Here is a 17,829-nt window from a genome sequence, read left to right on the forward strand (position 1 = left end):
TTTCATACTTTAATGGAAAAAAACTGAAAGATTTGTCAAGACTAAATGCTCACATGCATACACATAAACACACACACACACACACACACACACACACACACACACACACATATACATAGGAACATTAAGTACTATCTATCTTCTTTTGGGGAACATAGAACATTGAATAATAAACTTTGTTTAGCCTGTTTATTTAATCCTTTATTGTCCTATTAATACTACACATTTTAAATAATACCAAGATTTTATTGTGTCAATTGAACCTCAGTAGAAAGTTTTCCTATCATTGATTAGTTCCTAGGTTCTTTCTGATGTCTACTTGTATAAACTGCTTTGGTGCAACTCCAGGATGATTAAAAACCCCAAATGCTTGTGGTACCAAAATTCCTTGCAATATCTTCATAATAAAATGTTCTTTTTCTCAGAATGGCTGATTTCTATCGTGTGTGATTATAATAACAACAAATTGGCTGATAATGGCCACATCTGTATGTTACTTACTGAATGGAGGACACTATTGGGGTGGAGAAAAGTTGTTCTCAGCAGCCTTCAGCTCACATCCTCCTCTGACAATGTCAAGCTTCTCACAGTTAATCCCCCTTAAAAGCTGGTTTTCTGGTCTGCATCCCTAGGACCAGTGCAAACAGCTAAGGTGCTGGGCTCTCCCGCATTTCCAATTTCCTTCTCAGTTCCCTGAACTCAGCTCAGCCTGAATTCCATTGTCCTTCCCCAAGGAAAATGTCCTTTGTTCTCATCACACACTGATGTTTTACCGAGTTTTCTCCTTCTTGCCTTGCCCTCCTGGCCACCGGCTCTGGGAGGGAGATAAGACAGAAATACAAGAAGATAGGTCTCTCGGTTTCTCTTGTCGTGGAAGATGCCTCACACTGGTTAGAACACATGCACAACCATGTCTTCTGCTCCCTCAGAGAAATGAGAGGATCCAAGAAAGCGGAACAGATGCTGATGAGAAGTAGGCACGGAAAATTTTCACTTCTAGTAAGTGGTGTGTGATGCACTGTGAGTGTGACAATAGCCAGGTCATGTAGAAAATTGTGGACATGCTTCTCATTTTTACTCTCTTCATTGAAACCACTAAAAGCTCAGAAAAAAAAAGATCCTGTTCAAAATTTTCTAAATTGTTTTTATTTTCATTACCAAATAGTATTTGATTATGAGAAGCATCCCCTCTTCTTCCTACTTGGGAACATGCTTAAGAAATGTCCCAGTGTTGTGCATGAGTTATTTACTGCCCTCGTGATCTTTCAATTTTGGAGAAGAAAAATGTCTACATAAGCTATGAGAAATTAAACTGTGAGCTGTGAACACTTGCATCACAAGCATGAGGATGTAAGTCAAAATCCTCAGAACTCATGAAAAAACAAAAACAAAAAAACTAGGTATAGTCATGCTTACCTGTTACCCAGCATGGGAGGATGCAGTGGAGACAGGAGGATTCCAGGGGCTTGCCACCAGCCTAGCTCAAGGTTCATTGCAAGGTTTGGACTCAAAGTTATAAGACATATAGTAGCAGAGAACACCCAATTCCTGGCTTCTGCACCTGGACATGAGCATGCACATGCGCATGCATGTGCACGCACACACTCATGCACAAGAATTAAAATCTGAAGGTATTACTTGGCTGCATAGAAAAGTGTGTGTTCATTGCATTTCCCTTTGCATCCTTCCTCTTAGCCTCCCGCCTCGCAAATCATCACTGCCATTATTACAAAATCTCTTTGAAGTGGGGGCTGAAGGGAATAATTACTTTTGGAAAGTACACACACACACACACACACACACACACACATGCGCACACACATACACACACACACACACACACACACACACACACACACACTTGAGGCCAATAGAAAGAGTGAAGGTGCAAAGTCAGATTCAAATTCGAGATGCCAGCACAGCAAAGACTGATAAAGATTTCTCCAGTAAAACAGTTCCTACCTCATTTCAGGAAAGCCTTTATTTCCACACTGCCCAAAGCTCATGAATCATCCATTTGTGCCATCCAGAAAACTTTCTTAACAAGTAAAAACCAGCCTCTTAAAGAACAATTTGCTTTCCCAAAAGAAGTGTTCTGGCTCATAGAAGCCAAAGGCGGGGAGAACACCTAATAGATATCATTACACAATTGCATAGAAGGAATCACTTCTAATATTCTATTGCTAGTAAAACAATTAAGGGTAATAATTAATTGAGTATTCCAAAAAATGCTTAATGGAGGAGATTTTGAAAATCCCTAGCAAAAAGAAATGATAAACACTTCGTGATAGATATGCAGCAACCTTGATTTGTTCATTGCCCATTGTATACATATATTGAAATATCACAACATAGGCCTTGCACAACACAACTGTGCACCATCCATTAGAAACTGGAATATATGTTTCTAAAATAAATGCGGTCCTAGCTGGAGACTCAAGGTATATGAACTGAGTAAATTGATTCTTTCCAGAGTACAGCACAAAAGTACTACAAGTAATTCTAGTGACAAGAGTGATTTTTAGGTCACACGTGGTAATATAGTAACCCTATAAAGTATAATTTCAAGTAATAGCTGGTAGATCTGTAATTTTTGGATTAAATGGTGATTCTAAAATATTTAAAGATTAATCAGTAGACAGTGCTATGTAAAAGTCACCACAAAATGTTCCTTACTCTTTCGCTGTAGTGAGTGGCTGAGGACTCCTTGTAGCAAATGCTCAAAGGGAAATATTTAGATTCTGTAAGAATTTTCCATCAATGAAGGTTCCCAGGCAAGGGAAAGGGGAGAGGGGCCTATAGAAGTCATGAGTGAGCTGGATTCCCTGGAACTGGGGTTATGGGTTGCTGTGAGTCACCATGTGGGTGCTGGGAGCTGAACCCAGCTCCTCTGAATGACCACTAAGCATTCCAAACCACCAAACTATCTCCTCGGTCCCTGGTGTTGTGTTGGCTCCTTAAAAATATATTTATTACCTTTGTTTTCTTACATTAGTAAGTAGACTTGTGGACTGAGAAACTGGGCAAAATCTCTTTTTACATCAGATGGTGTAAAATGAAGTTAAAAAAAAAAAGTGGTTTCATGAAAATCTGTAGGGACACAACCAAGGTGTAAATGAACAGTTGCATGGCAATCTTTTGTATACATATTTTGTGCTGGCTAGCTTTATGTCAGCTTGAGTCTTCTGAGAGGAGGGAGCCTCAGCTGAGAAAATGTCTCCGTCAGATTGGGCTATAGGCAAGCCTGAGGGGCATTTTCTCAGTTAGTGATTGATGGGGAGGGGGGCCCAGACCATTGTAGGTGGTGCCACCCATGGGCTGGTTGTCTTGATTTCTATAAGAAGCAGGGTCAGCAAGCCATGAGGAGCAAGCCAGTAAACTGTGACTCCTTCACGGCCTCTGCATCAGCTCCGGCCTCCAGGTTCCTGCCTTGTCTGGGTTCCTGTCCTGAATTCCTTCTGTGATGAACAGTGATACAGAAGTGAAAGCCAAATAAACTCTTTCCTCTCCAACTAGCTTTTGGTCATGGTGTTTCACCATAGCAATAGTAACCCTAAGACATTTGCATAGCAATAACATGCACCTTCTTAGGGAAAGCAGGAAAAATAATTCCAAAGGATGAAAACTCTTGGGCCTACAGACAAAACAATAAAGGACATAAAGTTGAAGGTGGAGCAACTGGACAGGCTGCCTGCCAGGGAAGGTCTTCCTAGGGGAAAGAAGATCCCTATGGGACATAAAGCTCAGCATGTCCTTTTACTTAAGTAATCTTTGAATTCACACATATGAAGATACCAAGGAACTGCATACTCTAGCTCTCTGTGCTTTTCAACCTGCAAGATTTAGAAGCAAAGTCACATTATTGAATTAGTACCATATTTCTTTGACAGCATTTTAAAAAGGAAAACAAGCCATGAACATACCCCTCTCAAAACTGACTAATGAAGGTAATAGATGTGACGAACTGGGTTTCATGGAGATTATAGGTTGTGCAGTTCAGAATAAGGATCATTTATACTTTTCTGGTCCTCAAAGGAATGCAAAGTGCCAATTATGGCATGACCGGGGATTAGTTCTCACTCTTTCCTCATTTTAATTTCTAAGAGTTCACTCTGTATGTCTAAAAGCATTACTGGAATTCCCCCTGTTCTTTTTTTTCTATACCCATCTTAGAATCCCCTTCTCACTGAGCAGTTCTCCAAGACCAATCTTACAGTTTAGTTCACACATGCTTCCCTCGGATGGCCAACATACTCATTCTCATTAAAGTCACAATATTTTTAGTTGTAGTGCAGCCAAATCCCAAAATGACTAGCAACATCCCCACCCTCTCTTGTACATGTTCCTTCTCCAGGAGAAGGAATATGAATCAAACACCTATCTAGATGCAGTGAGGAGATTTTACCAATGTAATGATGTCCCCAGGAAATTGGTTTTTTAAAATGGGATATTATTCTTGGAAGTCTAATGCAATAATACCTTAAGAAAAAACTGGGCTTTACTTTGACCTCAGTTTAGCAGCAAGAAATTGAGCGCTGCTACTCCAGTGAACTTGGAAATGGGTCAAAAACAACAGACAATGAAAGCAGCCCCAACCGGAACCTCCATCTCAGTCATAAGAGACCATAAGAGGGTTTTCCAGGGCCAAATGGTCAGCCCTGAAAACATATCTATAATATACAGACTAAACTTGTTATGTTTAGGAATACATGCATATAGCTCTATGTATAGGCATGCAATAATAATTAGTGAAAAAAGAGGCCAGAAATTTAAAGGAAAGAGGGGAGGGGCATACGGGAGGGTTTGGAGGGAGGAAAGGGGAGAAAAAATTTAATTAAAATATAATCTCAAAAATTACAACAAAAATAAACAACTGAAATACATTATATTTAAGTTGAGAGAGAAAGAGAGAGAGAATATGAGCAGAGAAACCAGTCATGCCACATAGAGCACTAGGTATTGCTTTGAGCTGCTAATTTGTGGTCATTAATTACTCCAGGATAGAAAATGAATACACCTGTTTGTTTTGACAGCACAAGGGAAACAATCTATAACAAAATGGTGCACCCGCTTACAGACAGGCTAGAGTCCAAACAGGTTTACTAAGTGTTTCTTTGCTAATCTGACGTGATCTTAAGTAGATGACTAATCGAGCCTGTACAGAATGGGAAGGTAATGGTGTGCTTTTGGCCTTCATGCGTTGCATGTTTATATCCATAATAGTTGGTCTTAAATGAAGTGTTTGTTTACGTAAGATTAAGTAGCAGTAGATATAACTTAGGGCTTGCTTTGTAGCTTGTGCTACTCAAAGCTGTACGGGGACTATGGTCCCCGAAGCATCTCTAAAACACATAACATTCCATTTTATTATGCTTGGGTGTGTTAATGTGAGTGTAAGTGCACATGGAGGCCAGATGTGTTGGATCCCTGTGGAGTTGGAGTTACAGGCAGCTGTGTTCTTCCAGGCGTGGGTGCTGGCCACTGAATTCAGGTCCTCTGCAAGAGCGGCACGCACTTTTAACCATCCAGTCACCTCCAGTATACCCCCAAATATAACACTTCCAACAAAAGTTCTCACTGTAGTTTGTTGTTACCTATTCTCCCCCAGATGCCCACAGGTCCTCGGTGGGATTTGACGATGCCACTCATATAGCACTTCAGTAGCTGAACCACTCCCCGTGTGTGAGCCCATGCTGTAAATACCTGAGCAGTAGGGTGGGGTTTTTCACCATTGCCTTCCTGTCTTTGTTCTATTCAGAGGAACTGTTGTAGGATAAGGAAATGGATAGATTTGAGAGCTTGTACATATTCTTTTTGTTGTTGTTGTTGTTTTTCGAGACAGGGTTTCTCTGTGTAGCTTTGGAGCCTGTCCTGGAACTCACTCTGTTGACCAGACTGGACTTGAACTCACAGAGATCCGCCTGACTCTGCATCCCAAGTGCTGGGATTAAAGGAGTGGGCCGCCACCACCACCACCTGGCATTTTGTACATATTCTTAAGTTAAACCTCTCTTTCTTTGGACAGCTTTTGTTTGGGCACATTAACAAGAGTCCGTGAAGAGCCCAAATGAGACAGAACACAGTCTTAGGAAGCTGACCCAAAGTCCCATTTTCTTGGCCAGTAAACTCTTCCAAGGCAGCCATAGAGAAGCTACCTCATATATAAGTAAATAGATAAACACATAAGCTATCAGCACATTTAAGAATTCAAAATGTTACTAACTGAAAGAGACTCTGCAACCAGGAAATTGTGTTCTAAAAGGCAAAAGACCTTAGTTTGAGAAGTCATCAACTTCTGTTTTGTGAGAGAAATCACTTGATATCTCTGAATACAGGTGTCTTCTTTTGGAGTGTGGCTAAATTACACTAAGATTTCATTCATTTTGAATTTAAGCATCAGGGCAGTTAGAAGGTGAAACAGATTTCATCTGGTGGAGCATCTGCTTACTATTAATTGAGTGTGTTAGATTAAATCCAGTCAGAGAACATACAGCATTTCTTCAGCCAACTCTGGGTTATTTTTAACCAACCATCGTCCACATAGTCTGTATTCTCTATACACAGAATTTATGCCTCTCGGGCTTCTAGGATAAATGTATTCTTTTAAACTTTGAGACTGTAGTGTAATTACAACTTTACTCCCTTCCATTTTCCCCTCCATACCCTTCCATGTACTCCTCCTCATCTCCTGCACATTCATAGCCTCTTCTTTCATTTATTCTTATTGCATGCATATATGCATGTGTATGCATTTATTCATGTATATTCCTAAATACAACCTGCTTGTTTCATGTAATGTTATGTATATGTATGCTTTCAGAGTTGACTCTTTGGCATTGGACAATCTGTTGGTATGCCCTGCCCTTCCCTAGGGAGTACACACTCTCCTACTTCTAGCTTTTCTCAGTTGCCTATAGTTCTTTGTGTAAGTTGAGACCTTGTGTGCTTTTCCCACCTACACTGGCAAATCCATCTGAAATCTGTCATTGTATTTATTATTTAGACCTCAACTATTATACTTTTCACCTTAACATTAACATACAAAAATTGTTTTATATTCCAAAAAATATAATCACTATATGCTGAAACTTCACTTTGAATAAAGCATTTCAGTCTATTCTGTGAAGAAAATATGAAGAATATATTTTGCTCCAGAGGGAATATTGTCATCATTATATAAACATGAAATGATAAACTAACAAAGCTGGCAAACATGACTAGTATAGTGGAGAACTGTTGATACAGATCACTAGAGTTAGAGGGCCTGATGACCTGTCACTAGGCTCTTGTAATTCATATGCAAGCTTGGTTTAACCTGCTTATGGCTTATAGATCTATAAAATTTTATTCTGTACCAGGCTCCTCGTCAGGTTTTAGTGGTAAAAAATGACCTAACCTGGTAGATTCAGTACAGGCAGGTCCAGTCCCCTCCTCTCAGGCTGAGCAAAGTGTCCCTGTGTAAGCCCAAGGTTTCATACAGCCAGGGAAGTTTTGACCCTGGAGGAGATGGGAATGGAGGGGAGGGGCTGGGAGGAAGGTGGGGATGGGGACGGGAGGGGGAGGACAGGGGAAACCATGGCTGATGTGTAAAATTAAAACACAAATATAATAAATAACAAAAAAAATGACCTAACCTAGTGCAGCCCATTGAGGAGTTCCACACTCAGTAATTGCTTGATAAAATATAATGAACATATTTGCTCATCAAAAGTTATTAGAAGAAAGGCAGCTTTTCATCCAAAACTGTGACAATTTTCTCTACTCTTATTTAATGAAATTTAAAGCACACATTATCATACGTAAAGTATTTGTGTAAAATTAATTTATCCCAAACCTAATTAAGGCTTTACAATGTAAATCATTTTTAAAAGGAAGTTAGAAAAGCAGGCTGACTGATACCTCAAGGAAGCATCAGACAAGAACAGAAGGCAGAACTTTTTAAAGACTTTTAGTTTGATCTCTTCGACAATGGCATCCAAACTGCAAAGGAAGCATGGTTGTTTTTGACAAAACGAAACTTAAAAGTCATAGTTACCATGAACTCTGCATGGACCTGTATAAAGCAGGATTATACCTGTCCTGTGTAAAACAACTGTAAATACTATGAAGATAAAAAGTTATTTGAGGGTCAACTGACTATTAGAAGATATTAGAGCAATATTAATGTTAGGAGGGCTAATGTGATATTGGAAATAGCCTGATTATAGCAGTGGTTTGGTGAAAGGTCATAATGTCTTAATTCACATTATTAATGCTGAGGTAAAATGAATGAGCGACAAGAATGTGAGAGATAAAATTATAAGATGAACAGATTTTTTACACTTTTCTAATTTTCCTTGTTTAAAATTTCACCCTAGTTAAAAAGGTGAATAAAAGAGTATATCTCAAGTTAGTTTGTGAAACGTAGGGGCTGGAGAGACGGCTCAGTGGTTAAGAGTACTCACTGCTCCTCCAGAGGACCCAGATTCAATTCCCAGTACCCACATGGCAGCTCACAACTGTCTGTAACTCCAGTTCCAGGGGATCTGACCCTCACACAGACGTACATGTAGGCCAAACACCCATGCACATACAAATAAATAAATTTTAAAAACTGTGAAACTTGGACTGGTAAGACACACAAGTGCACCGGAAGCGGGTAGGCTTTTGCCAGCATGTGGGACACTGGAACCTCTGCTGACAACAGTTTGCTCACACTGGTTCCACCAAATGGCATTGGAAGCAGAAACCAGGGCAAGGACAGGATTCCAAGGTCTAATCTTTTTAGTAGCTCCTCCCAGGATGAAGATAACTTTAACCAAAATTGAAAAAAAAAAGTTCTCTTGCTGTAAGGAAGCATGAAGCCATGTGAAATTATCCAAGCACAACCAGAAAACTTGTAACTACTCCCAGGTAAGAATAATGATGGCTTTCTTTTGTGCAGAGTGGCAGGATGTGGCACCCACAGCAGAGATCTGAAACCATGGATAACTGCCCTTCTCACGGTGCTCTCCCTGATGATGCTGGCAGTGACCATTGGACTTCTGGCTCACGTCTTAGTCTCTGGTAGGAAGAACTGGTAATTTCACTTTCTCACATAGGACAGCATGATTTGTATATCTGTAAAGGAGATTCATACTTTCACCTGGGACTGTCCCCACTCAGAATATTTTAAGGCTTATTCTGTCATTTCATCAATAAATTATTATTGTACCACTATTAACACAAATACTTTTCTTGGTGCTTATGACACAGTGTTCATCAAAGTATACAAGCTTCTCACTTGATGAGGTACAATATTTTTTTTTAGAATCTATATATATAATACCAAAAATAGTCACTTTCTGTGGGCTACTAACAGTCAGACTAAGTAAATCTTACTATTTGCTGCATATCAAGATGAAAGACTATAATAAATGTGCTACCAAAATTGGTTCTTTTACTTTTAGCCATTTCTCTCTGCCCAGTAGAATTTCTAGAAAAAAAAAAAAAAAACATGTCTAATGAAATAATGAATATTAAAACTGCAGATAAAGTATGACTCAATATTATCACTTACTCCTAAAAAAATTACTCTTTCCAAAACTGTTTTTAATATTTTGTGTTTATTGTCTAATATGTTTATATTAATGCAAGTAATACATTTTAAAATTCTCTCTGAGTTACATCTTTCTTGGCTAAGTATAAACCATTTACATTTTTGACAAGTCTCCACAATGGCACACTCAGATGATGAATGTGTGCAATAATCATAAATAGCTAAAGCTGCTTACTTGAATGGTTTTATCTGATGTCATCTTTAAACACTTGGTAAGGGGTGAAACCTCTTTTTGGAGATGAAAATGGCATCCTACTGTATTTTTGAGTCTCATACTGAAACCCCAATAGCAGTTTATACAAATGACAAAAGATCCACCCACGAGTCAGCCCATTTAACTGTAGAAAAGCATCTTTAACTATGGTATGGTAGTACTGTTTGATAACAGGCTCTGATCCTTTCTATTTTCATTCCTGATGACCAGATAATGAGCTGACTGACACCTCCGTTACAAACTGTTGCAATCTCTGACAGCTTTTCTTCTTGTGATTTCCTTCACTGTACTTGTATGTGAGAATGCCTATTAGACACCCACATCAGCATCATCTTGTGGCTTTCTAGCCCTCCACCTCAGACCTGTTTATCCTATATTTCATGGAATATATAGGTACAGTTGAGGTGACAAAATGTACCTGTCTAACAAATGGGGATTTTGACTCAACTATCTCCTTTAAGACAAAGGATTGTATACAAAGGTTACAATATCCTAATTGTTTTTCTAATACACTTAGCTGTACTCATGAATGGTTTACACCTAACAAAGCACAGGAAAACAACAATGAGTATCCAAGTTCTTGAGCCACATAGTTAGACTGAAACTTTCAGAAAGACTACCTAATAGCTGTACAGCAAACATCAAGGTATTTAATGCTACTGTGTCTTACCTTCCGCCTTTATGAAATGGAAGTGATGTCAATCTCAAGAAACTGGAATTATGATCAAATGTTACATGTAAACAGCATTCTGCACATAGTAAAATTTCAACAAATGTCAGCTACTATTATTAATATAAAACTCTATTAATTTATTATATTTTTGTTAAATTCAACTAGAAAGAAGCTAGGTGACATATTTAAGACTTCATTTCAGGCCCATTATAGTTAGATCTTGGATCCTGAACTCTTCATAAATCATGTATTTTCTACTTTTCGTTACCATCACAGGACAGAGAATGGAATATTATCAAGGGACCATTACAATTTCAGATATTCAAGCCATTAGCAATTCAGGACAAAAGAGCTCAAATCAACTGAAGGACTTACAGGATATGAATAAAAATTTGGTAAGTCAGATAAATTTGAATTTTGTAGGCCATTTATTTTATTTCCAAAAATCATAATTTTCAGACCACCCGCATCAGCATCATCTTGTGGCTTTCTAGCCCTCCACCTCAGACCTGTTTATCCTATATTTCATGGAATATATAGGTAGAGTTGAGGTGACAAAATGTACCTGTCTAACAAATGGGGATTTTGACTCAACTATCTCCTTTAAGACAAAGGATTGTATACAAAGGTTACAATACCCTAATTGTTTTTCTAACTTCTCTGGGTTTCCCTAATAGAAAAAAGTCTAACCATGCTGGAGCTAGTTTTTGCTGACAACATACTTTCTTGTAAGGCCATATTACACAGTTTTTAAAATAGATGCAAAAAGATAACAAAAATATCAATCTTACCTTGTAAGTATGTTATTAAAGCAAGAGCCCAGATTTACTATATAATATTTATAGTCAAAGCTAACAGTTTTGTTAAAGCTGAAGTCTAGGAAGCCCTCCAGAAGGGGAAATGATTATTTAGTTTTTTAAGGTTGTGTTATGAATGTCCATGAATCCTCACTCAAAAACAGCTCAGATTAACTTGTCTGAAGAAAGCATAATAGTTAAGTCACTTAAAGTGGAATAAATAATTATATTTCAAATATGTGAAATTAATAAATTTCATATATGTTGAAATATATATGAAATATGATTGTATTTCATAATTTAGCCAACACTTTTTTCCTTAAGACATTTACTTTCTCCAGTCCATTGTCATTTTTTTCATGTCACCATACTCCTGAATGCAACATGCTCAACTACATCATGATTGCAGTGATGTTATAGATCACGTTTCTTTCTTTTATTTTTTTTTATTTATTTTTTTTTGGGGGGGATTTCAAGACAGGGTTTCTCTGTGTAGCTTTGCACCTGTCCTGGATCTCGCTCTGTAGACCAGGCTGGCCTCGAACTCACAGAGATCCACCTGGCTCTGCCTCCTGAGTGCTGGGATTACAGGCGAGTGCCACCACTGCTCGGCTAGATCGTGTTTCTAATGTGTACTCTCCATTAACATCAAGTTATCTTTCATCCTCATGTATCAACATATAATTTGCATTTATAGATTGATGTATGCTCTCTCATTTTTTTATATTCAGAGTATTTTGGATAATGACATTTGCAATAAACTCTTGAGGAATCGCAGAATGAGAATGAGGCAAGTGTGAATGTGTGTGTGTGTGTGTGTGTGTGTGTGTGTTATGTGTGTATTTGTCCCAATATCTTCCACTTCCTCTTACATCAATTGATTCCATAAAACTTTCTGATATGTGTGTGTTACTTGAAAATTTAAATTCTTTGAATGATAAAATGTTGTTACTTGTTACTATTTTTCTCAATATTTGTATTGAGAAACTTAAAACTTGTCTTACTTAATCCATACCCAATATTGTTGTTATTGTTTAAATTCATGGCAACTAATAAAATCTACCTTTACTGAATTAAATAGATAGGATTGCAACAGATCTTAAAATAAATGAACAAGATATGAACTCACAGAGACTGAGCATCATACACATGGATCTGCTGCACCAGGTCTTCTGCATCTATATTTTGACTTCCAGCTTAGTGTTTTTATGGGATTTCAGAGTGAAAATGAGTGAGTCTCTGACTCTTGTGCCTTCTTTGGTTTCTTTTCCTTCTGTTTGTTTTGTCCAATTCTGATGTGTCACTTTTTGCTATATCTCATTTTACTACCTTTTATTTTTTTAAATATTAAACTAAAAATCGAAAAATTTGGACATATGAATGTAATAGAAACTGAATTTGAGAGTGCATTTCCAAGGGTCAGTTATGTGTGAGTTTCTAGGTATGTAAGTACACCAGGGACAGAAATCGAGTTGAATACTGACATATTATGCTCACAGGCATATTTAGAGCCTTCTATGATTGTCACTATGTATTTATGGGATAGGTACTTAACTAAGCTATGGAGCCACAAGGCCTGCTACATATTTAATGTCCATTATCCCTGTAAAATACACACATGTTTGTTCCTTTACATGTTACCATTCTGTTTCATGAGTGTTATTTGTTGTTGTTTGGAATCATTCTTGAAGAACCATATTTTTTTTCCTGTGAGCATACTTTAAACTTGCCTTTTGTGTTATAAATCATTTTTGTTCCACCCTCTTTTTATGCAGATCATTTTGAACAAACTACCTCCCCAAGCTGCTGACTGTATGTGAATTCATTGCTATTAACTTCCCAGTAATAATTTGGATCTGCCATATACTACCTTTGCCTTTGTAAGTCATTGTAGGAAACATCCTAAAATCATACTCTCCTTATCCTGTCATCAATATAGACGAGTACTTCTGGAAGCAGAATTCCTGGCTCATTAGGCATAATTTCACTCACTGCTAAGCATTGCTCTTCCAAGTGGCTGAGTCAGTGTGCAGTCTCATCTGCAGTACATATTGATTCATATGTCTGCACATCTTTCCCAACATCCATTGTCTTACTCTGTTCTTGTTTTAATAACAAAATCTCCATACACAGGGTAACTTCAACAACAAGCTTTTATTTAAAATAGATTTGGAAGTTCAAGGGTTTAATATCAAGATCCTAGTAGACTTAGCATCTGGTAAAAACCTACTTCTTGGTCATAGAAAATTTTCTTCAAAATATGAAGGGATAACTATTTATTACTTTTCCATGAATGAGAACCCAAACACCTGACAGACATAACTTAAGGGAAGAAATATTTATTTTACCTCAGTCCATAGTTGGTTGGTCCCATACACTTGAGCAGAACACCAGAGCTGGGCTAATGAGTGACACAGGTTACATTTTCACATCACAGTAGGCAAGAAGATAGAACTCACTATAACCAAGGCCTGGGTACAACCTTCAGATAGCCTGCTATTGGTGAAATTATTAAGGCCACTCCACGTAGTTAAAAGGGAGGTTTATTTTGTGGGGTAACTTACAAATGAAGGGATAGGTTGTAGGGTCTGGCAAAGGTAAGGGGCAGTCTGGCGGTGTTCTCTGGAGAACTCTGCTCTGTCTACCTCCAGCGTCCAGGGTCCCAGAACCAAGAGAGAGAGCTCCTCTTGATCCTGGGTCTTCTGCTACCTCCTCCACCCTGCGTTGTGGGCATGACCATTACTGAAGCCTCAATGGGGGTTGGAACTTCCAGGCCAATGCTGGGATGGCTATCCACTACAGCCTGCCTGCCCCATGTAGGCCCCATTTCCAGAGGGTTCCTCAGCCTCCTCAAACAGCACCACACTGGGGACAAGGAATGAATATATAGCTGTTATGGCACAGTAGACCAGAAAGGAGATAAAGAGTTTTCAAAGAAACTAGGGCTCCATATAGCTTTCAATTGCCTGCTCCTAGTAGCTTATTTTGGCTTCCTAAAGGGTCCATATCCTTCCAAATAGTGCTATCTACTAGGTAGAATGCTTTCAAAACATGAGTCTGTTTTGAAGACATTTAATATTTAAACTATTACAGGAGTACACAAATATTTAGTTTAGTTCATATAATTTGCAAATTTTTTTTGGCTTGGCTTTATTTGCTAACCTAATAGGCATAAAGTAGCAGTCTTACCTTATGCATGATTTAATGTGCACTTTTCAAATCACAAATAAATTTGTAACCTCATTTCTTTTGGGGTTTTTCTTTCTACAAACCCTCTGTACATATTTTTTGCCTATGTTTTTATTTGTGTTGTTTGCTTACATTTCTAAGAGTTATATATAATTTCTAGATACTAAGCATGAATCTTTTATATATTTTTATATACATCACATCCTTTTTCTTCCATTTGTATTGTTGGTGAAATGAAAATCTATACAATCATGAATTTTCTTAGCCTTGTGACTGTTTTGAAAGTTCTTTGATAGTTCTTTCCTCTTTGTCAATCATAAAAACATTTTACTGTATTTTCTTCTACCAATTTTATAATTTTGTATTTAATATTAGGTCTTTAATTCATCTAGTGAATACTTTCAAGTGTGACATTAGGTAGGGAATTGTTTTTTAGACATTGTCTAATGAACTAGTTTTCAAAAACAACCAACTAAGCAATCCAAGTTTTTCTTAATATATAATATGGTTATTGAGCTTATTGCTTTGGTTGGCACATCAGTCGTCTTTCAGAAAAGGAAATATGATCTGTCTTCTCAAATTGCTGCAATCTCTAGGGGGAGATGTGAGTAATACACATGGAGTTGTACAGCAGGACATGATATAATTAAGGATTAAATTGTATGTTAAAGGACAATGAGTACAGGAGAGTGTCAAAGGTAAAGGAGATCAAGGACGATCCCTATGGACAGGAAAAGCTTTGTACTATCTCACTCTTTTTTAAACGATGCAGGTGTTCTTCCTCCTCTCCTACCAAGTTTGCTTTAGAGGACTTCCTGGAAGAGTTCATGCCTCATCCTGAGCCACTCCTCTTAAAAGTTGCTAAATCCTAATGAGTAAAACCAGATTCTTCTCTCTCCTTTATGGACACTAATTAGATCACCAAGAAAGATAAGTTGCCAATCTTGTTCTGCCTCATAGTTTCAGCTTTAGTGATTTGAATGGAAATGGAAATGTAAAAGTAAATGGCGTTCATGACCCAATATTGCTAAAACTCATCCCAATTCGAAGAAATGATGTGACAGAGGTAGCCCCCCCCCCCCGCATCCTTTAGAGAGGACTGGTACCCTGACACCAGGTGTCCTTTAAGTTATTATTATTACCCCCAATGATCCCAAGATAAGCTGAAAATGTTTATAAGCCAAAAAGGCATATAGTACATTTAACTGACTAAACATCATAGCTTAGCCTGGGCTACCCTAAAGACACCCAGAACATATACACTAGCCTAGAGTTGGACAAAATTGTCTCTCACGAAGCCTAATTTATAATAAACTAATGGATGGCTCAGGTCATTTAGTGAGTAGTAATATGGAAAAATCACTAAAACACATCATATTGTAGAGTATTGTTGCCCAGCACTGTGACAGCATATCATACCCATATTGATAATCCAAGAAAATATTAAAATCCAACATTCAAACTTCAGTTTCTAGCAAATGTCCAGCTTTCACACCACTGTAAAGTCCAAAAATTACAACTGGAACCATTATAGGTATCACAATTGATGATATACTTAACTTCTATCCATGTCTTACAAGGTTAAGAAGAATCATTGACAGGGTGTTTTACCTGGAGAATATTTTCAGAAATATCAAAAACATTTAAAACCATAGGATCATTATGCATACAAAAGCTATGAACTTGTCATACCATGATAGTAACAATACATGATATGAAATAAGGCCTTGAGCATCGTATACATGATCGTGATGAGAATATGAAGATACAGAAAACTTAATTTGCTCAAGGCCACATGTTTTGATTATCTGGTTAAATGATACAGTGAGGATTTGAAAGCAGACATTATGATTTGAGATTCCATGTTCTTAGTGAACATCTGTCCCCAGGTCATCTGTAAGAATCACGATGTGAGTTTGCTTCCTGTATATCATCCCCCAAATTACCAGAGCCTCTCGGTTTCTTACACATTATTCTCTGTAAGTTATCCTGTTCACATGAGATTACAACCAATGGCAGCAACTGGAGTTTAGAGTTTTCCTCAGTTTCCCCATACCCAGGTAATAAGAATCTACTCCCACAACAAAGAAGTTCTCAATTTTGCCTTATTTATTCTTTTTATTTGTTTGTTTGTTTGTTTGGTTTCGTTTTGTTTTTTGAGACAGTGTTTCTCTGTGTAGCTTTGGCTGTCCTGGAACTCTCTCTGTAGACCAGGCTGACCTCGAACTCAGAGATCCTCCTGCCTTTGCCTTCCCAGTGCTGGAATTAAAGGCGTGCACCACCACTGACTAATTTGCCTTTTTTTTTTTTTTTTTTTTTTTTTCCGGAGCTGAGGACCAAACCCAGGGCCTTGTGCTTGCTAGGGCAGGTGCTCTACCACTGAGCTAAATCCCCAACCTGGTTTTAGGAATACTAGAAACTGTGCTCAGAATTACCCTCAAAATATCCTTGAGATTTTGTATCTAGAGTTATAGAGACAAAGAACTTAGAAATAGGTAGTAATTTGTTTAAAGCAATTTTAGAAACAATCCCCATTAGAAGGCAGAATGAAGTATTTGGCTATGATGTATACCACAGCACAAGTGCTACTGAGAAAAGGCAGCTGGAACAAGCTGATAGTGAGCTTAAACTCAGCAGCAGTGTTAAAGAAACTCTGATGTTTGAAATTACATCAGGGAGAGCCATGAGAGATACCCACTGCTTGGATTTGAGCTATGGCTGTATGCATTGAAAGAAGACATTGAATTTGGAAGATCAAAGAAACTTTAAGTAAAAGAAAAGAGCAAAGACAGTAATGGTGGTTCAACCTAGTCTCGGGCTAACCTGAGGTACACAGTGAGACTCATAATGATTAATTGATAATTAGCAGAAAAAGTAAACACTTCACACTCAGAGTTGAGGATATAGGAATGGAAAGTGGCTGAGCTCTTGCAGAGGACCCAGACTCCCATTCCTTCTGGAAATGAAGTACGCATGGCTGGATGGGGATGATGTGTACAACTACAGACCAGTTTCATATGAATCCTGTCAAGGAAGAAGATAAGTGTTGTATATTTCATGTCTAATGTTTATCATTATAGTAGGGGTGCTATTATCCTCCCCATGTCAGAGAACTAAGCCTCTGAGTTTAAATTCTCCAGCTACTAACTGATGGCGGGGGTGGGAGGGTGTAATTCAGAAACCATATAAGGAACACCAAATGCATCCTCTTCCTTATAACTTGTTCTCCCAGTATGGGGAGACTCAGCTAAAGTGGGAGATAAAACTGTTAAAACCAATTTCAATTCTTTCATTTATTTTTTTATATGAAAATATAACTAATTTTCTTAACCAATATATTAGAATTACTTATTATATAAAGGTGTTCTCACCTTCATTT

At 37.9% G+C, this 17,829-nt stretch overlaps 1 protein-coding gene across 1 annotated transcript in view; it reads left to right on the forward strand.

Annotated features, from left to right (window-relative positions):
* The first annotated feature begins 8,654 nt into the window (after nucleotides 1–8,654).
* Nucleotides 8,655–17,829, forward strand: part of Tmprss11a (transmembrane serine protease 11A) — a 39,393-nt gene continuing 30,218 nt past the window's right edge. The window contains exons 1-3 of the mRNA XM_036200375.1: nucleotides 8,655–8,733; nucleotides 8,893–9,045; nucleotides 10,783–10,859. Of these exons, the coding sequence (XP_036056268.1) occupies nucleotides 8,655–8,733; nucleotides 8,893–9,045; nucleotides 10,783–10,859 (309 nt within the window). The remainder of the gene's footprint in view (nucleotides 8,734–8,892; nucleotides 9,046–10,782; nucleotides 10,860–17,829) is intronic.

The sequence above is a fragment of the Onychomys torridus genome, chromosome 10 (assembly GCF_903995425.1).
Source record: "Onychomys torridus chromosome 10, mOncTor1.1, whole genome shotgun sequence".
NCBI lineage: Eukaryota > Metazoa > Chordata > Mammalia > Rodentia > Cricetidae > Onychomys > Onychomys torridus.